Raw genomic sequence first — 14,679 nt, forward strand, 5'->3', positions numbered from 1 at the left:
AACTCTATATAAGGCTGAAGATGGGAACAGAATGGTGAAGGATTTGTTTATGTCCCAAATTACACTCCCTTCTCAGACTGCGGTGCAACTGGAAACACTTAATGCCCCTAACCAGGAGTCCGAAATTGCTGTTGTGATTCAGAACCTTCTCAATTTTAAGGCTCCGGGCCTTAAAATTGGGAAGGTTCTTTTTTTTTTTATAGGGCACTGTCTTCAAAGGTGCTTGAGAGACTCAAGCTTTTATTTGATGATATGGTTAAGGGGCACAATGCCTACCACTTTAAAAATGGCCGTATCATTGTACTCCCCAAACCGGGATGGGATCCTTATATCGCCCTCATCTCTTTGTTGAATATTGACATAAAAATATATATAAAGCTTTTGGCTAATAGGTAGCGGCTGTTCTGCCATTTTTGATTTCCAAGGGTCAAGTAGGTTTTATCAAAGGGCATCATTCCAGTATAAACATTTGACGGATTCTTCTCCTAGATCCGTATACACAGAGTTTCTTCCCAGATTCTGTCCTTGTCAAGTTAGATGCCAAAAAAAGCCTTTGACAGAGTTTCCTGGGACTTTCTTCAACATGTACTAGGTATTATGGGGTTTTCCTGTTTCATTTTTCAGGTCATTGTGGTGCAATACAGCAATCCAATGGCAAAAATACAGGTGGGTGGTACTCTCTTTCAAGAATTTACTTTCTCCAGAGGTAGACAGGGATGTCCCCTATCCCCTTTATTATTCATCCTAACCTCGGAACCTCTGGTTGGTCTGTTAAACAAAATCTTGCAACACAGTTTACAAGGATGTCCCTCTTCCAGCATCTTTCTTTTTTGCGGACAATCTCCTTCTTTTTATACCCACAGCGAAGGAATTACTCCCAAAAATGTTACAAGCTTTCAAGGCATATGAGTTGTTCTCTGGCCTTAAATTGAACTTAGAAAAATCAGAGGTCCTGGATATTTTAGGTCATCTAAGTGCAGACTGGAGTCCCTCTTTGTTAAAGTGGGAAACAGAACAACTTAAATATTTGGGAGTCTTTTTTGCATCGGAATCCTGATGAATAGTATCAAGCTAATGTCCCCAGGATTCTTCATGAATTCTGTAACCGAACACAAGGATGAATGAATTTTCCCCTTTTGCTAATGGGAAGAATTGCTTTGCTTAAATGTCTCTCCTTCCTAAATTATTATATCCTTTACAAATGTTGCCATTAATACTAAGACATAAGGATGTTCGAGCACTTTCATATATTTGTACAAAATTTATTTGGAAGGAGAGCAGAGCTAAAGTGTCTCTAATGAAGCTAATGACACCCAAACTAGAAGAGGGGTTGGGATTCCCGAATGTGCGTTATTATATCCTTGCTTGTTCTCTATTTGCTTTGGGCATTGGCTTTATGGGGACACCTCCTTTGCAGATGTTGAGATGGGGGTTGCTTTGCCCACCCTTATGATCTGCGTTTTTTGTTGCATGCTGGGATGGAGGACTTGCCCCATTCACTGACCACTAATCTTAATATATGCAATTTGGTTGGCGGTCGACAAAGAAGATGTTATCTTTAGCATGGCATCTTACTCTGTGGTTGCCCATCTGTGGGCATCGGAGTGGCCTCGGAGGGAACTTTCCTTCTGTCCCGTCCCCCCCACCTTCCCCTCCCTTCCCTTATCTAACCCGGCCCCCAGCCCTACCTAAATCCCCCCCTACCTTTGTTATGTTATTTACGCCTGCCTCTGGGCAGGCTTAGGTTGCGCGCTGGCCAAGTGCCGGCGCGCGATCCCCAGGCCCAGCGGGAATGGAGAGGCCTCTGGCCACGCCCCACCCATGTTTTCAAATCAATGTAATCCTATGTTAAGAGAAATATCTATATGATTAGAAGTTCTTCTGATTGAATATATATTGTGTGTGGGTATTTTTTAATAATTTGAAATATATTTGATTTTATCGTGTATGTGAAATTGACGTATGAGGAAGTACTTTGTATGCATGCGTGTGTATGAGTGGTTTATTTTTATTGTGGGTGGATTATTTATGTACTTATCAAGTGGTAAAGTTTTGAATACATTTATGAAAAATTATTTGAGAAATTGTATACATGCTTGTTAGTTTGCATTTAAATTCTGTTGTGAATTTGATATGAATAAACCTCATTTTATTCTAATGAGTTAACAATTATTTAAATTGATCAAAATATTTACCCCTAATTTCTTACTGTAACTTAGGTGTAACATTTCTGTATGGAGTAAATCCTGCATGGAGTGGTAGTTACTACCCTAAACATTATGCCAGACAGATTGGATGGACCATTTGGGTCTTTTATCTGCCATCATATACTATGTTCCTATTTATATTTAACTTTCCCAAGGAAACTCCTTAAGAGTTTGCAGCCTGAATACTGCCTTGACATTTCTGATATAAGCATGAGGTATGTAAATGTGAGATAGAATCTATCAAGTGGTGAGTATTCCTTTTGTTTTATTTATATCATTTTAGTTTATTACATCCAAGTATACACTTGTTAGGCACTAACATGCAAGAAGGAAAAGCTTTCCATTGAAACAAATAGAAGTAATCTATATCTCTCCCATGTTTTATCAGACCACTAGAAGCAGAAGGAAAACCAAAACCAATACCAGAAGAAATTAAGAACAACCAAAATTAGAATACAAGCTGAGGCAGCTATCCATACAATCTAGTGTCAAACCTATATGGTGGGCAAAGAGGCTTCTAGGTCTAGACTGCCTCATTAAGTAACTAGCTAGGAAGGATCAAAGAATACATACTTCACCCTTTTAAATTTTACTCTACATTTACAAGAAAAATTAAGCCAAAAAGTGCCCAACCGAACACCAGTTCTGAGTAGTAAGAATTGTCTCTTCATTTGAGTCACTTTGGCAACATCTGGGAAAATACGCATTTACAAACTCATAAAGGGAATGCCCTTGTTATGAAAGAATAGTTAATATATAATCATGATCAAAATCCAAAGCAAAAGTCACAATAAAGGTTGATGGAGAGACCCCCCCCTCTCCCATAGATTTTTCTTAAAAAAAAAAAAAGTCAAATTCAGAGTGTTCATAGAGGTCTGAGGCAGAGCTCCAGTGTTCACATAATTTTTAACAGAAGAAAAATAATCTCTAGACATAGGAATTTTCAAAACCTCCAAGAAGGATTTTCTCAGCATTTCAATACGGGAAATCAATCGTTCCTTAAGAACATTTATAATCCAAATATTCCATCTTCGAATCAAATTTTCCAATTCAATCAAAAAGAGATGGCCCTTAGATGTAGTCTCAGAGCCCTGTAAAGAAGCAAATTTGGTTTTTGAGCTAAGGCCACAGTCTGTTCTTCAAGCTTTTGTAAAGCAGTAGAAAAACCTTGCTATTGAGAGGCAAATTGATCCAGCTGTTGGGATAACTTGGTAATGGCTTCCCAAATCAAATCCAGGCCAATAGTTGTAGGCTTAGGTAAAACAAAATGAAATACCTCAGTTAACATGGTCTCTTCCCATGGTCCAGTAAAACCCAAAGACAACATATTCAAGGCATCACCTGGGGAATACACCCCGTGTTCCAAGATCCACGGAGGTCACTGTGCCCCAATGGCCTGCAACTCCAACATCCGGGAGGCTTCAGATGCTGTCCCGGACTGTCTCCTGATGTCATCAGACTGTGGCAATGATGTTCCTCACTCACCATCACTAGCCATCCACAAACTAGACTGTAGAGGAATCAGATGCTGCTCCAGAGTCAACGAGGCATGGAAGTCAGGGGTGGAAGGCAGCGATCCTTCAACTTCCACACTGACCAACGGAGTTTTCAGAAGGATCCTTCAAGTAGAGGAGATGTTTGTCCATAAGGCCTGGAGTTGATGCTGCCATACCAGACAGGTAAGCATGGACCGTACCCTTCCTTTTATCCATTCAGAGAAAAAACAATAAACAAACCATCAAGAAATTAAAGAAAAGGGAAGGGAGCCTTCAAAGCGTGAACCTAAGCAAATGGCCATCTTGCACCCCCTTCTTTTGCAAGTCTTTCTTAATATGCTTGAGTGATGAATGCATATGAAAAATGGACTAATGAACAGTCACCACACGTTTCAAACTTGTGCTAATTCAATCCTTTTTTTGGTTTCTTATTTAGAATGCTAATCAATGACAAATCCTGCCAGCATGGATTGCGTTGATGACAATATGAGATGCAGACATTTCTACAAGGGGGTAACCTACAAAGAGTAGCAGTTACAACCCTAAACAGAAGACATGGGTGTCCAGGGTTGAAACTGCCTCTCCAAGCAGTTTCAACCCTAAACAACTCTCTAGACAGACTAGATGGACCATTTTAGTCTTTACCTTCCATCATTTACTATGTTACTATGTGCGCTTCTCTCAGGCTCCACTACAGTGACACACTAATCATGGTTGGTGCAATGTCGAACAAAACAAAAAGCAAAGATTAAAACACAAGGTCACTTGAAAGCTATTTCTTGCTTCCCTACAATTATGTTTTCTACTATAATTATGCTCAATCTTTTTTTTTTTTTTTTAAATTGATGCAAAAAGTAAGATTTGATATTTTGGCCTAGCTGGAGAGCTCTAGATGTGACTGGAACAGGGGCACTTCCAGGTGGAGGGTGATGACCCTCCTCCCCCAGTTTCACTTTTGCTCTCCGTGGTTTTGTAAAGTGCAGAATCTGATTGACATAGAATGCCAGCTCCCTTCCGATTCCCAGCCCGTCACTGTGGGACCACTTCACGTAGCGAGGCCAATGCTGCGTGGATGCGCACGTGCAATCTATTCTCAAAATCATATCCAGCGAACTCCTCCTGAGGCAAACACAAGAAAAGAGAGAGACATTGAAATAGCAAAGTTAATGCCATGAGTGGGAGCACAATACAAAGCCCTGCTTTGTGAAAAACACAGCAGGATAAAGGCGAAATAGAATTTCGGGAGTTTATGGGCAGTTTTCAGACTTAAGACACAATTGGTTCCTGAAAACTGTGTCTTAAGTCAAAATGTTGCAAGTCGAAACAACCCTCTGCCTGAAGGCACATCTAGCCAGTCAGGTTTTCAGGGCTGCCATAATGAATATTCAGGAGATAGATTTGCATACAATTGAGGCAGTGCATACAAATCTAAATCGTTACTTCTGAATCATAATATTGAGAGAGACACCAGCAATTGTTAAAAAAAAAAAAAAAAAAAATCTAAAAATAAACTTTCTGGATGACAGCTTGGAATCAGAAAAATGCACAATTATTCTGGATAAAAAAATGCCAGTATTTCCCTCTCTCTCTGTAGTTAATTAGCCTGAAATTTTCCCCTCAACAACCCCGACTCCCCCCCCCCAAAAAAGTTCCATGCACACCTGATAGAGTGCATAAACCTGGATCGTTGTTAGCATCCCCTTGCCTTCCTGACAGACTGAACATTTAGTGTGGGACAGGTCACTAAACAGGAATGCTACTGGTGGTGAGAGGCCATGAACACAGATGCATGCACACCGTGATCTCATAGGCTTTCTTCTCTTTGGAAAGTAGTTTGTGTTGCTTACATAAAGTTTAGTCCTAAAGTGCACCTTTGATTGTGAAGTAAAATGTGATTTTCCTGCTACTTTAAATTGATACATACCTAATCTATGTAAAGCTGACATTGATCTTTGCTCATATGCTATTCTAATGTACTGTAAGCTGCTTTGGGTGAATCGTGTATTTAAAAACAATGGGTAATAAACCAGTTAAATTAAATAAATGGAAAACCAGTAAAAAGAAAACAAAAAAAATCTAATGTTATATGTTGTCTCTCAGGTAGCCAACACCAGTCCTCAAGTGCCAGAATCTGGTCATATTTTCAGGATATCCACACTGAATATACATGAGCTGCATCTGCACACACTGCCTCCATTGCTTGCAAATGCATCTCATACATATTCACTGTAGATATCCTAAAACCCTGACTGGCTTGTGGCACTCGAGGACCAGAGTTGGCTACCCCTGCTGCATCTTACAATTGCTGTGTAATATAAAATCTTTGCTGTTTAATTCATCTTTAATAAGGGGCTTGACCAATCACAGGCACCAGTGAGCTTGAATACCCATTTGTCTTATGCCCTCATGCACTGGTGCATGGCTTATGCATAAGTCAACTGTACCTCACTTTATTTCAGATACTATTTCATGTTTCTCAAGTCACTTCTGTTATGAAACAAAGCATGATTCCATTTACCTTTGCTCGGAACAGTAAAGCCTTGCCTCTCCCAACAGTCTGCAAAATAAGAAATCAAGGCAAATTAAAAAACCAAATGGATGCAGAAACACAGAAGATGTCAGCAGATAAGGACCTGCTAAGGCCACCCTGTCTATCCATTTGTGCCTGTTTATTGTCAGGGCTTAACTTGTAGACAAAACCGTGGAGAGGGTCCATCAACGAGCTTCTAACCAGCCTCAACCTGGTTCTAAATACTAATAAAACGGAGATCCTTATAATAGCACCGGACAAATCTACCCTGCCTACCTCCAGCAACACTCCAAACACCTCAGGATACACCACCTCGCCGCAAGTCAGAGATCTGGGTGTAATTCTAGACGACAGATTCAGCCTCAATAAATTCATTAACACCACCAAAGAATGCTTCTTTAAATTACAAGTTTTAAAGAAAATAAAGCCACTCCTACGCTACAGAGATTTCCGCACAGTGCTCCAGGCCATCATTCTCCCGAAACTGGACTATTGCAATTCACTTCTGCTGGGACTCCCCGCATGCTCTACCAAACCCCTCCAGATGGTCCTAAATGCCACAGCAAGAATTCTCACCAACGCAAAAAAAAACAGACCACATCACCCCAATCCTCCAGCACCTCCACTGGCTTCCCATTAAATACAGGATACAGTTCAAAAGCAGCATGATGATTCATAAGGCTCTACATAACATATCCCCACTCAACTTAACCTTCAAGCTGCAACTTCATACTTCGGATAAGCCGACTAGAAGAGCATATCAAAACAGATTGATTACCCAGCCTGCAAAATCCTCCCTGAGAAAACGCGCTCTATCAACTGCGGGCCCGTCTCTCTGGAATTCTCTACCACCAGACCTCCGCCTTGAGCCGTGCCATACTACCTTTAAAGCGAAACTCAAGACTTGGCTCTTCCTGCAAGCATTCCCTGAGAGCTAAGAACTAGAAGATTTAAAAAACCCTGTCCTTTGGTTTTAATGTATGGTTTCTCTGCCTTTATTTAATCTAGTCTATTAATTGCCTTATTTATTTACTTAAAGTTGAGCTTAGTTTTTGGTTTTACCTATTTATTTAGATCAAGTGTTTTTTTCTTGTTTCAAGTCTTGTTCAATGTAAACTGTTCCATGTAAACTGTTCTATGTAAACTGCCCCCCGGCAGTAGTTCTTCTGTTAACTGTGAACCGGAGTGATATGTATTGTATACAGGAACTCCCGGTATATAAAAACTATAAATAACTATAAATAAATGAGTAGGGCTAGGGTCAAGAATGGACTCTCTCTCTCACACATACCCAGACACACTCTTAATTTGATGAGCACTGGTAGGAGGAGGACAGCTAGGGGATAGGGAAACAGCATCACTGGGGTAAGGAAGAAAAGGCAGATAGAGAGAATGGGGCTCTCCCTCTAACCCCCTCATCCTCTCTGCCCTAATGATCCTGATCCTCCTTCCCCTAAATTCCCCATTGTCCCTAAGTCTATCCCCCTATCCCTGCTGATCCTCAAGCCTCTCCTCTTCCTGGAAAATTACCCTCTCCAGCAGCTTTCCTTCTCTCGCTCCTTGACCAGTAAAGCATAGGCCTCCCATTCAAGACAGAATCTGCTGGCTCATCTCTGTTTGGGAGGGGGGAGGGGGAGGGCAGAGCACTGTCCACTATCCTCAGTCTCCTTGCACAGGAGTATGGGGCCTGGAATTCAAAAGCATGATTTGCTCTTTGCCTCACTGGGAATGGAAAGAAGAGAGCAATCCCACTTGCTCAGCTCGTTCATTTTCTTCTCTCCCCCAACACACCCAATCCTAGGTCGTCCTCATTTTTTTTCTTGCTCTATAGCCTCTCCCCTCCAATCAATTCACTCAGACTGCCCCTCCCCCCACTGCTCATCTCACATCTCATAGTCCCTCCATTCCCTTCACCATCTCACCTTTGATCCCCTGACTCACTCTTTCACCCCTCCCCCTCCCCACAGCCTCTCTGATCTCTTCACTGTTTTTTGCCCTCAACATCATCTCATCACTCACCCCTTTCCCAATCCCCTCATTCACTCTCTTGGCCCTTTCACCCTCACCAACATGGTCGCTAGCAGCAGAGGTGGCAGGGCCTGGGATGGCAGTGTGATAAGCAGGAAGCCATCACACCCAGGAGAAGCAGAAGTAGTAAGGCTGACAGGCATTCACCCCGTGTCTTTTTTTTTTGGTACCTTGGCTGTTTTCCTTTACAGCCTCCTAAATTGTGCTGAGATATACTGCACAAAAACCACAGCCACGTGGCTGCCCCATGTCTCAGGGTAAGCAACTCCAACACCCTCGGTCTTTCTCTGCTTCCTGCAAGAGCTGGGGAGGCTATAAATGATTCATGCAACCACCAGCTCTGCCCTGCTTCCGCAGGGAAGCCAGAATTGATATCCACTGCTGACTATATATGCTCTGCTTTCTCTGGTCTCAGAAAAAAGGTGGCAGATGCTATGCCTCTTAAATCGAAAAAAACACAAAACAGAAGAGCCTTTGAATTGCGTTCCTGGCTGCTCCCTCACAAATTAAGCCCTACTTACAGGTCTTAATCTGTGACTGTATCCCTTCCTCCTCTTCCCCCGAGGTCTCTGTATGCCTATCCTAAGCGTGCTTGAATAACATCGCTGTTTTGTCGTCTCTTGTCACTTCTGCTGGAAGGTCTGTTCCAGATGTCCATGATCCTCTCTCTGTGAAAAAGTATTTCCTCGCATTCCTTCTGAATTTCCCTCAGTTCACCTTCGCACAATGATCCCCTGTGCTCTTGGGCTACTTTCTGGTACCTTAGTGAAGCCTACTAGATATCTGTATGTTTGTATCACATTGCCCTTCTTTCTTCTAGAGAATATTTTTAGCTCCGCAAGTCTTAGTGTAGCTTACAGGGCAAGTCATGCACCATTTTGGTGGGACCTTCTCTCAACTGCCTCCACCTTATCAATATCCTCTTATAGACTGTGGTCTCTAGAACCACATACAGTACTCAAAGGTGGGGTTTCACAAGAGACCTATAGAGAGAGGCCACCTCCTTTTACCTCTCTTTGGGCACACTTTGCCACTTTAAGATCATCAAAGAATCTTGGGTCTCTTTCCTCTTTGGTAACTACTGGCTCTTCCCTTCCAAAATGGTATTCAGCCTTTGGATTTCTGCACCTCAAATCCATGATTTCTTTTTTTAATTAGAATTCTTCCTGGTTTTTTTGGTTGTTTTTTTTAAAGTCATCTTTCTTTTCTGGTCTTTCTACCCTTCAGCAGATTTTTATATCATCTGCCAAAAGGCACAATTTCCCTTCCAGCCATTCTACAATGTCATTTACAAACACACTGAAGAGATAGCTTTTATCTTATACTCTTACCTTGCCTAGAGCATTTTAATGGCAAGGCGTGTAAGAAATGAAATTGACTGACTGAAGAGAACATAAGAACATAAATTGCTATACCGGGTCAGACCAAGAGTCCATCAAGCTCAGCATCCTGTTTCCAACAGTGGCCAATCCAGGCTACAAGTACCTGGCAAGAACCCAAAAACTAAGTAGATCCCAAGCTGTGCGCGCATATTATAAAATTGGGCATAGATTTGTGTGTGCCGGGTTGCGCGCACAAATCTCTGCCCTCGCATCTCTCTTAAAATACGGCCCATAGTATAACAGTTGATATAGCATATAAATAACTGGCTGCTGGATAAAATTGGGAGCTAAAAGTAATAATGTCGAACAGATTAGGAGAAGGGTGAGGAGAAGGGAAATGGAGGGTGAGAGGTAACATTAAATTGAGGGACAATTGGTAGATAGCATAATGGTATCATATTTATGGGTAGCATATGGGTGACATGTAGGTAACATATAAGTAACATACTGAGATAAAAATTTCAATAGTTAACGTAGAATGACGACTTATTGATCAACATACAGTATAACAGTTGGTATAGCATATACATAACTGACTGCTGGCTAAAATTGGGAGCTAAAAGTAATAATGTAGAACAGATTAGGATAAGGGTGAGGAGAAGGGGAGGGGGGCAGGGGGGGAGTTGAGGGACTAGACTATGGGTAGGCTTGTTTGAACAGCCAGGGTTTTTTTGTTTTGTTTTGTTTTTTTAAAGGTCAAGGGGTAGTGTTCCTGGCGTAATTCTGGGGGCATGGAGTTCCATAGTGAAGGCTCTGCTAAGGAAAAGGCACGTTCTTTAGTGGAAATATGGTGAGTGAATCTGGGAGAGGGAATATGGAGAGATCCTTTGTAAGCGGATCTGACAGGCCTTTTTGATATGTAGTAAGTAGCGCTGGGATTTAGATCTAACACTAATCCCTTTGACACCCCACTGATAATTTTTTCTTCACCAGAGGGGACTCCATGGTCCACCACACCAAGTTCCGTCGCTTAACCAAATTCTCTCCCAATTCACTATTTTTCTTCCAAATCCCAGATCGAATATGTAGCTCACTAGTCTATGCGGAACAGTGTCAAACGTCTAACTGAAATCTAGGGAGACCACATCTGCTGTACCCCCAATCTATTATTCTGGTCATTTAAAAGAAATCAAAAGCTTCCACTTGTGAAATCATGCTGCCTAGGATCCAGTCACCCATGGCTTCAGGGTATTGGGCTACGCCATCTTTCAGTAGTTTTCCATTAATATGCTCATCACTTGTTTCAAACTAACAGGGCTGCAATTTTCTGCTCCCTCCTGTTTTACCTTCTACTACATCTGCACAGTCTCTTGGATTCTTGCCTATTTAAAGTGACGAAGCTGAAAGAGCCATGAGTTAGTCCGTTCCGATTTTAGCATTCTGGGATGTACCCATCAGGTCCTACCTGCCTTGTCTATGTTCAATTGTGTCATTACCTTGAATATCATCTTCTCCACACATAAACATTGTGTTCACTCCACAGTCCTGTGTCTTTGCCATTTGCTTTAGTCCATCGCCCTTCTAGTGTGAATACTGAGCAAAAGTATTTAATATATCTGCTTTCTGTTCATCCTTCCTTTTAATTCATACTATTCTCCTTTTTAGTCTCTCATTTCATTTATAAATGTGAAAGAAATTTTATCACCTGCTTTTACTGATTGGACAATATATGCTTACATTTCCAATTTTGCCAGCCTAGCTGCCATTTCTGCATAGGTGGAGTTGGGGAGGGGTGGGGGGGGGGGGGGGACATTGGTGTGGCCCGGCGGGGGAAAAAGCAAACATAAGGGCAACTAACAAAACCCAGCCTGCCAATATTCTCTTCAAAAGCAACTGTGAATAAACTAGCAAAAAACTTGATTAAAAACAATCAACCATTACTGTACTCAACTAACAGGAAACACTGAACTCAGGTATTGAATGTATCCAATCTAGGGACTGGATGAACACTTACTGTAATCCCCTGGAACACATACATCTAACAGGAGGAACATTAAACCAATCATTCAGCAGCCAAGGGCGGGAAGCTGAGTCCATCTGCCTATACTAAGAAAAACGAAATTATCAGGTAAGTAGTAATTTCTCCTGTCCTAGTGAATAGACAGATGGATTCAGGACCAGTGGGATGTACCCAAGCTACTCCTAACTAGGGTGGGAGGCTGCCCGTGTTTCAGTCAACACCACGCATGCAAAGGCTGCATCCTCCTGGGCCTGCACATCCAGACAATAATACCTGGAAAAAGTGTGTAAGGAGGACCATGTCGAGGGGAGATAATCTAACCTCCACCCAAGACACTGCCTGAGCCCTAACTTAACAGCTTTTCAGCTTCCACACACACAGCCGTGACAACCTCCTTAATCCAGCGAGTTATTGTAGCCTGTGAAGCTGGTTCACCCTGCTTTCTTCCACCATGGACGAATAGGCGATCCGTCTTTTGGAAAGGTTTAAAACCTCCAGATACCATAGGATATGTCTCTTGACATCCAAAGGACGCAACAGGCAAAACTCTTCGGCATCTTTTCTCTTATCTAGGGATGGCAAGGAAATGGACTGATTCAAGTGAAAATCAGAGACCACTTTAGGCAAGAAAGAGGGAACAGAACGCAGCTATATGGCTCCTGGAGTCACCCGAAGGAACAGCTCCCAGCAAGACAATGCTTACAGCTTAGAAATTCAGCGTGCAGAACATTTTGCCACCAGAAACACTGTTTTCAAGGTCAATAGCCACAAGAAAAGGCTACGCAGCAGTCGAAACACAGGGCCCGCCAAGAAATCCAACACCTGGTTAAAACTCCACAAGGGAACCAGAAATCGTAAGGGAGCACAAAAATGATTCACTCCCTTCAAGAAACGGGCCACATCAGGATGAGACAATAAGGATTCACCATTGAATTGACCTCTGAAACAGGCAAGAGCCGCAACCTGCAACTTCAAGGAATTATGGGCCAAACCCTTATTTAACCCATCCTGCAAAAATTCCAGAATGAGAAGGATCCTCACTAAATGAGGAAGAATGCCTCAATCCTCACAGCAAGCCTCAAACACATGCCAAACCCACACATAGGTTAAGGAAGTGGAGAACGTTCGAGCTCATAGCAAGGTGATAATCACTGCAAAAGAATAACACGCTTCAACAAGCCAGCCCTTTCAAGGGCCATATCATAAAATAAAATAGAGTTGGATCTTTGTGAAGGACCGGCCTTTGCTGCAACAGATTCTTGTGCGGTGGACGACGAAGAGGGGGTCTTTACCATTGCAGATTCGCATACCATGGTCTTCCAGGCCAATCCGGTGCCACCAGGAACACCATCCGCTTGAGGCTTTCGATCTTGCATGACATTATTCAAATTGATTAATAGTCACTTTTGTCCATGGTCCAATGCCATCCTAAAGATATAGCAACTGTCCAGAAGTCTCTGATCCTCAAGAAAGAGGCCTTTTAGATATTCCATTGCCAAAATTAACACACCCTCACATCATTCGAGAATGTGTTTTTTCAGTTGCAGGCCCAGTCCTTTGGAACTCTTTCTATAGAGCTGTGACTATGTGAATCTATAAAAACATTCAGAGGGTCTTTTAAAAACCTTATTTAAGCTAGCATACATGTGACTTGTTTTTATTTTGTTTTCTGTATAAATATTATTTGTCTGTTTATTGGATTATTTAATGTATACATTGCTTATTTTTTATTTTCACTTTACTCTTATGTATGTTATTGTACATCGCTTAGTCTAATTGTAGTACTAAGCGATTAGCAAATTTTAATAAATGTAAAATGTAAATGCAAACTATTCTGCCTAACTGGGCAAGGGCGCTGGAATACAGAAGAGTCTCTCTGGAAAGGCATACAGCAGCTTGTCTTCCAGCCAGACTGTACGAAAGCATAGATACCCAACGACTTTGGATCTCTCCTGTGACTGAAGCGAGGAATGTTCACCAACAGGTCTAGGAATGGAAGGCCCCAGCGATCCACTATCAGCTGAATTACATCGTCCAACAACACCCATTCTCCAGGATCCAAACTCTCCCAGCTGAGAAAGTCTGCTCTTACATTGTCTTTTCCTGCAATGTGAGGCAGAGATGACCAGGAGATGCCCTTCCACCCATTCTATAAGTTGGTCTATTTCCAGCAACACTTGCTAGTTCTTGGTTCCTCTCTGCTGATTGATGTAAACCACTGTTGTTGCGTTGTTCGACCTTATTCGGACTGCTTGATCCTGCAGTCTGTCGCTGAACTGCAAGCATGCTAACCAGACCGCCCGGACTTCCAGGCGATTGATGTTCCAGAGAGATTCTTCTGTATTCCAGTGCCCTTGCGCTGTTAGTTCCTGACAGTGAGTTCCCCAAACCTGGAGATTCGCATCTGCTGTGAGTATCAACCAGTCTGGCAACATCAGGGAAACTCAGTTTCTCAGATGATCCTCCTGCTTTCACCACCTCTGCAGGAAGCAGAGCTGAACTGAATAGTCCTGAGACTGTGGGTTCCAACGAGATACCAGGGAGCACTGAAGAGGATGCATACGCACTTCTTGTCCACGGCACCACTTCCAGGGTTGTCACCATCAAACCGAATACCTGAAGATAGGACCACACTGTTGGGTGTATAGTACTCACCAAAAGACACACCTGTGATATCAACTTTTGAATCCGAGCTTCTAGCGGGGGGGGGGGGGGGGGGGGGGGGGAATTGCCTTGCCTCGTGTTGAACTGAACACCCAGGAACTCCAACGGCTGACAAGACTGAAGACTGCTCTTGGCCAGGTTCATTACCCAAGCTCCTGCAACAAGGAGATCACCTTGCAGGTCACCAGGCAACTCTCTTCCAGAGACTTGGCTCAAATCAGCCCATCCTTTCTCAACTCGGCCACCACCTTTGAAAAAGGTCTGGGAGCAGTGGCTATACCAAAAGGCATTGCCTGAAAATGATAATGGCACCCCAGCACCACAAAATGCCTTCAACTGGGTGGGAATATGGAGGTAGGCCTCAGACAGATCAGATATTCGAGACTGTACAGCTATTATCACCAAGCACAAG

General features: G+C 42.6%; 1 protein-coding gene across 1 annotated transcript in view; it reads right to left on the bottom strand.

The window, feature by feature from the left end:
* Positions 1-4,524: 4,524 nt before the first annotated feature.
* The window catches only part of TTC39C (tetratricopeptide repeat domain 39C), a 184,433-nt gene continuing 174,278 nt past the window's right edge, over positions 4,525-14,679 (bottom strand). Inside the window, exons 13-14 of the mRNA XM_029591144.1 lie at positions 6,222-6,260; positions 4,525-4,822 (exon numbers count right to left, since the gene is read on the bottom strand). Of these exons, the coding sequence (XP_029447004.1) occupies positions 4,733-4,822; positions 6,222-6,260 (129 nt within the window). The 3' untranslated portion in view covers positions 4,525-4,732. The remainder of the gene's footprint in view (positions 4,823-6,221; positions 6,261-14,679) is intronic.

Source organism: Rhinatrema bivittatum, chromosome 2 (genome assembly GCF_901001135.1).
Source record: "Rhinatrema bivittatum chromosome 2, aRhiBiv1.1, whole genome shotgun sequence".
Classification (NCBI taxonomy): Eukaryota; Metazoa; Chordata; class Amphibia; order Gymnophiona; family Rhinatrematidae; genus Rhinatrema; species Rhinatrema bivittatum.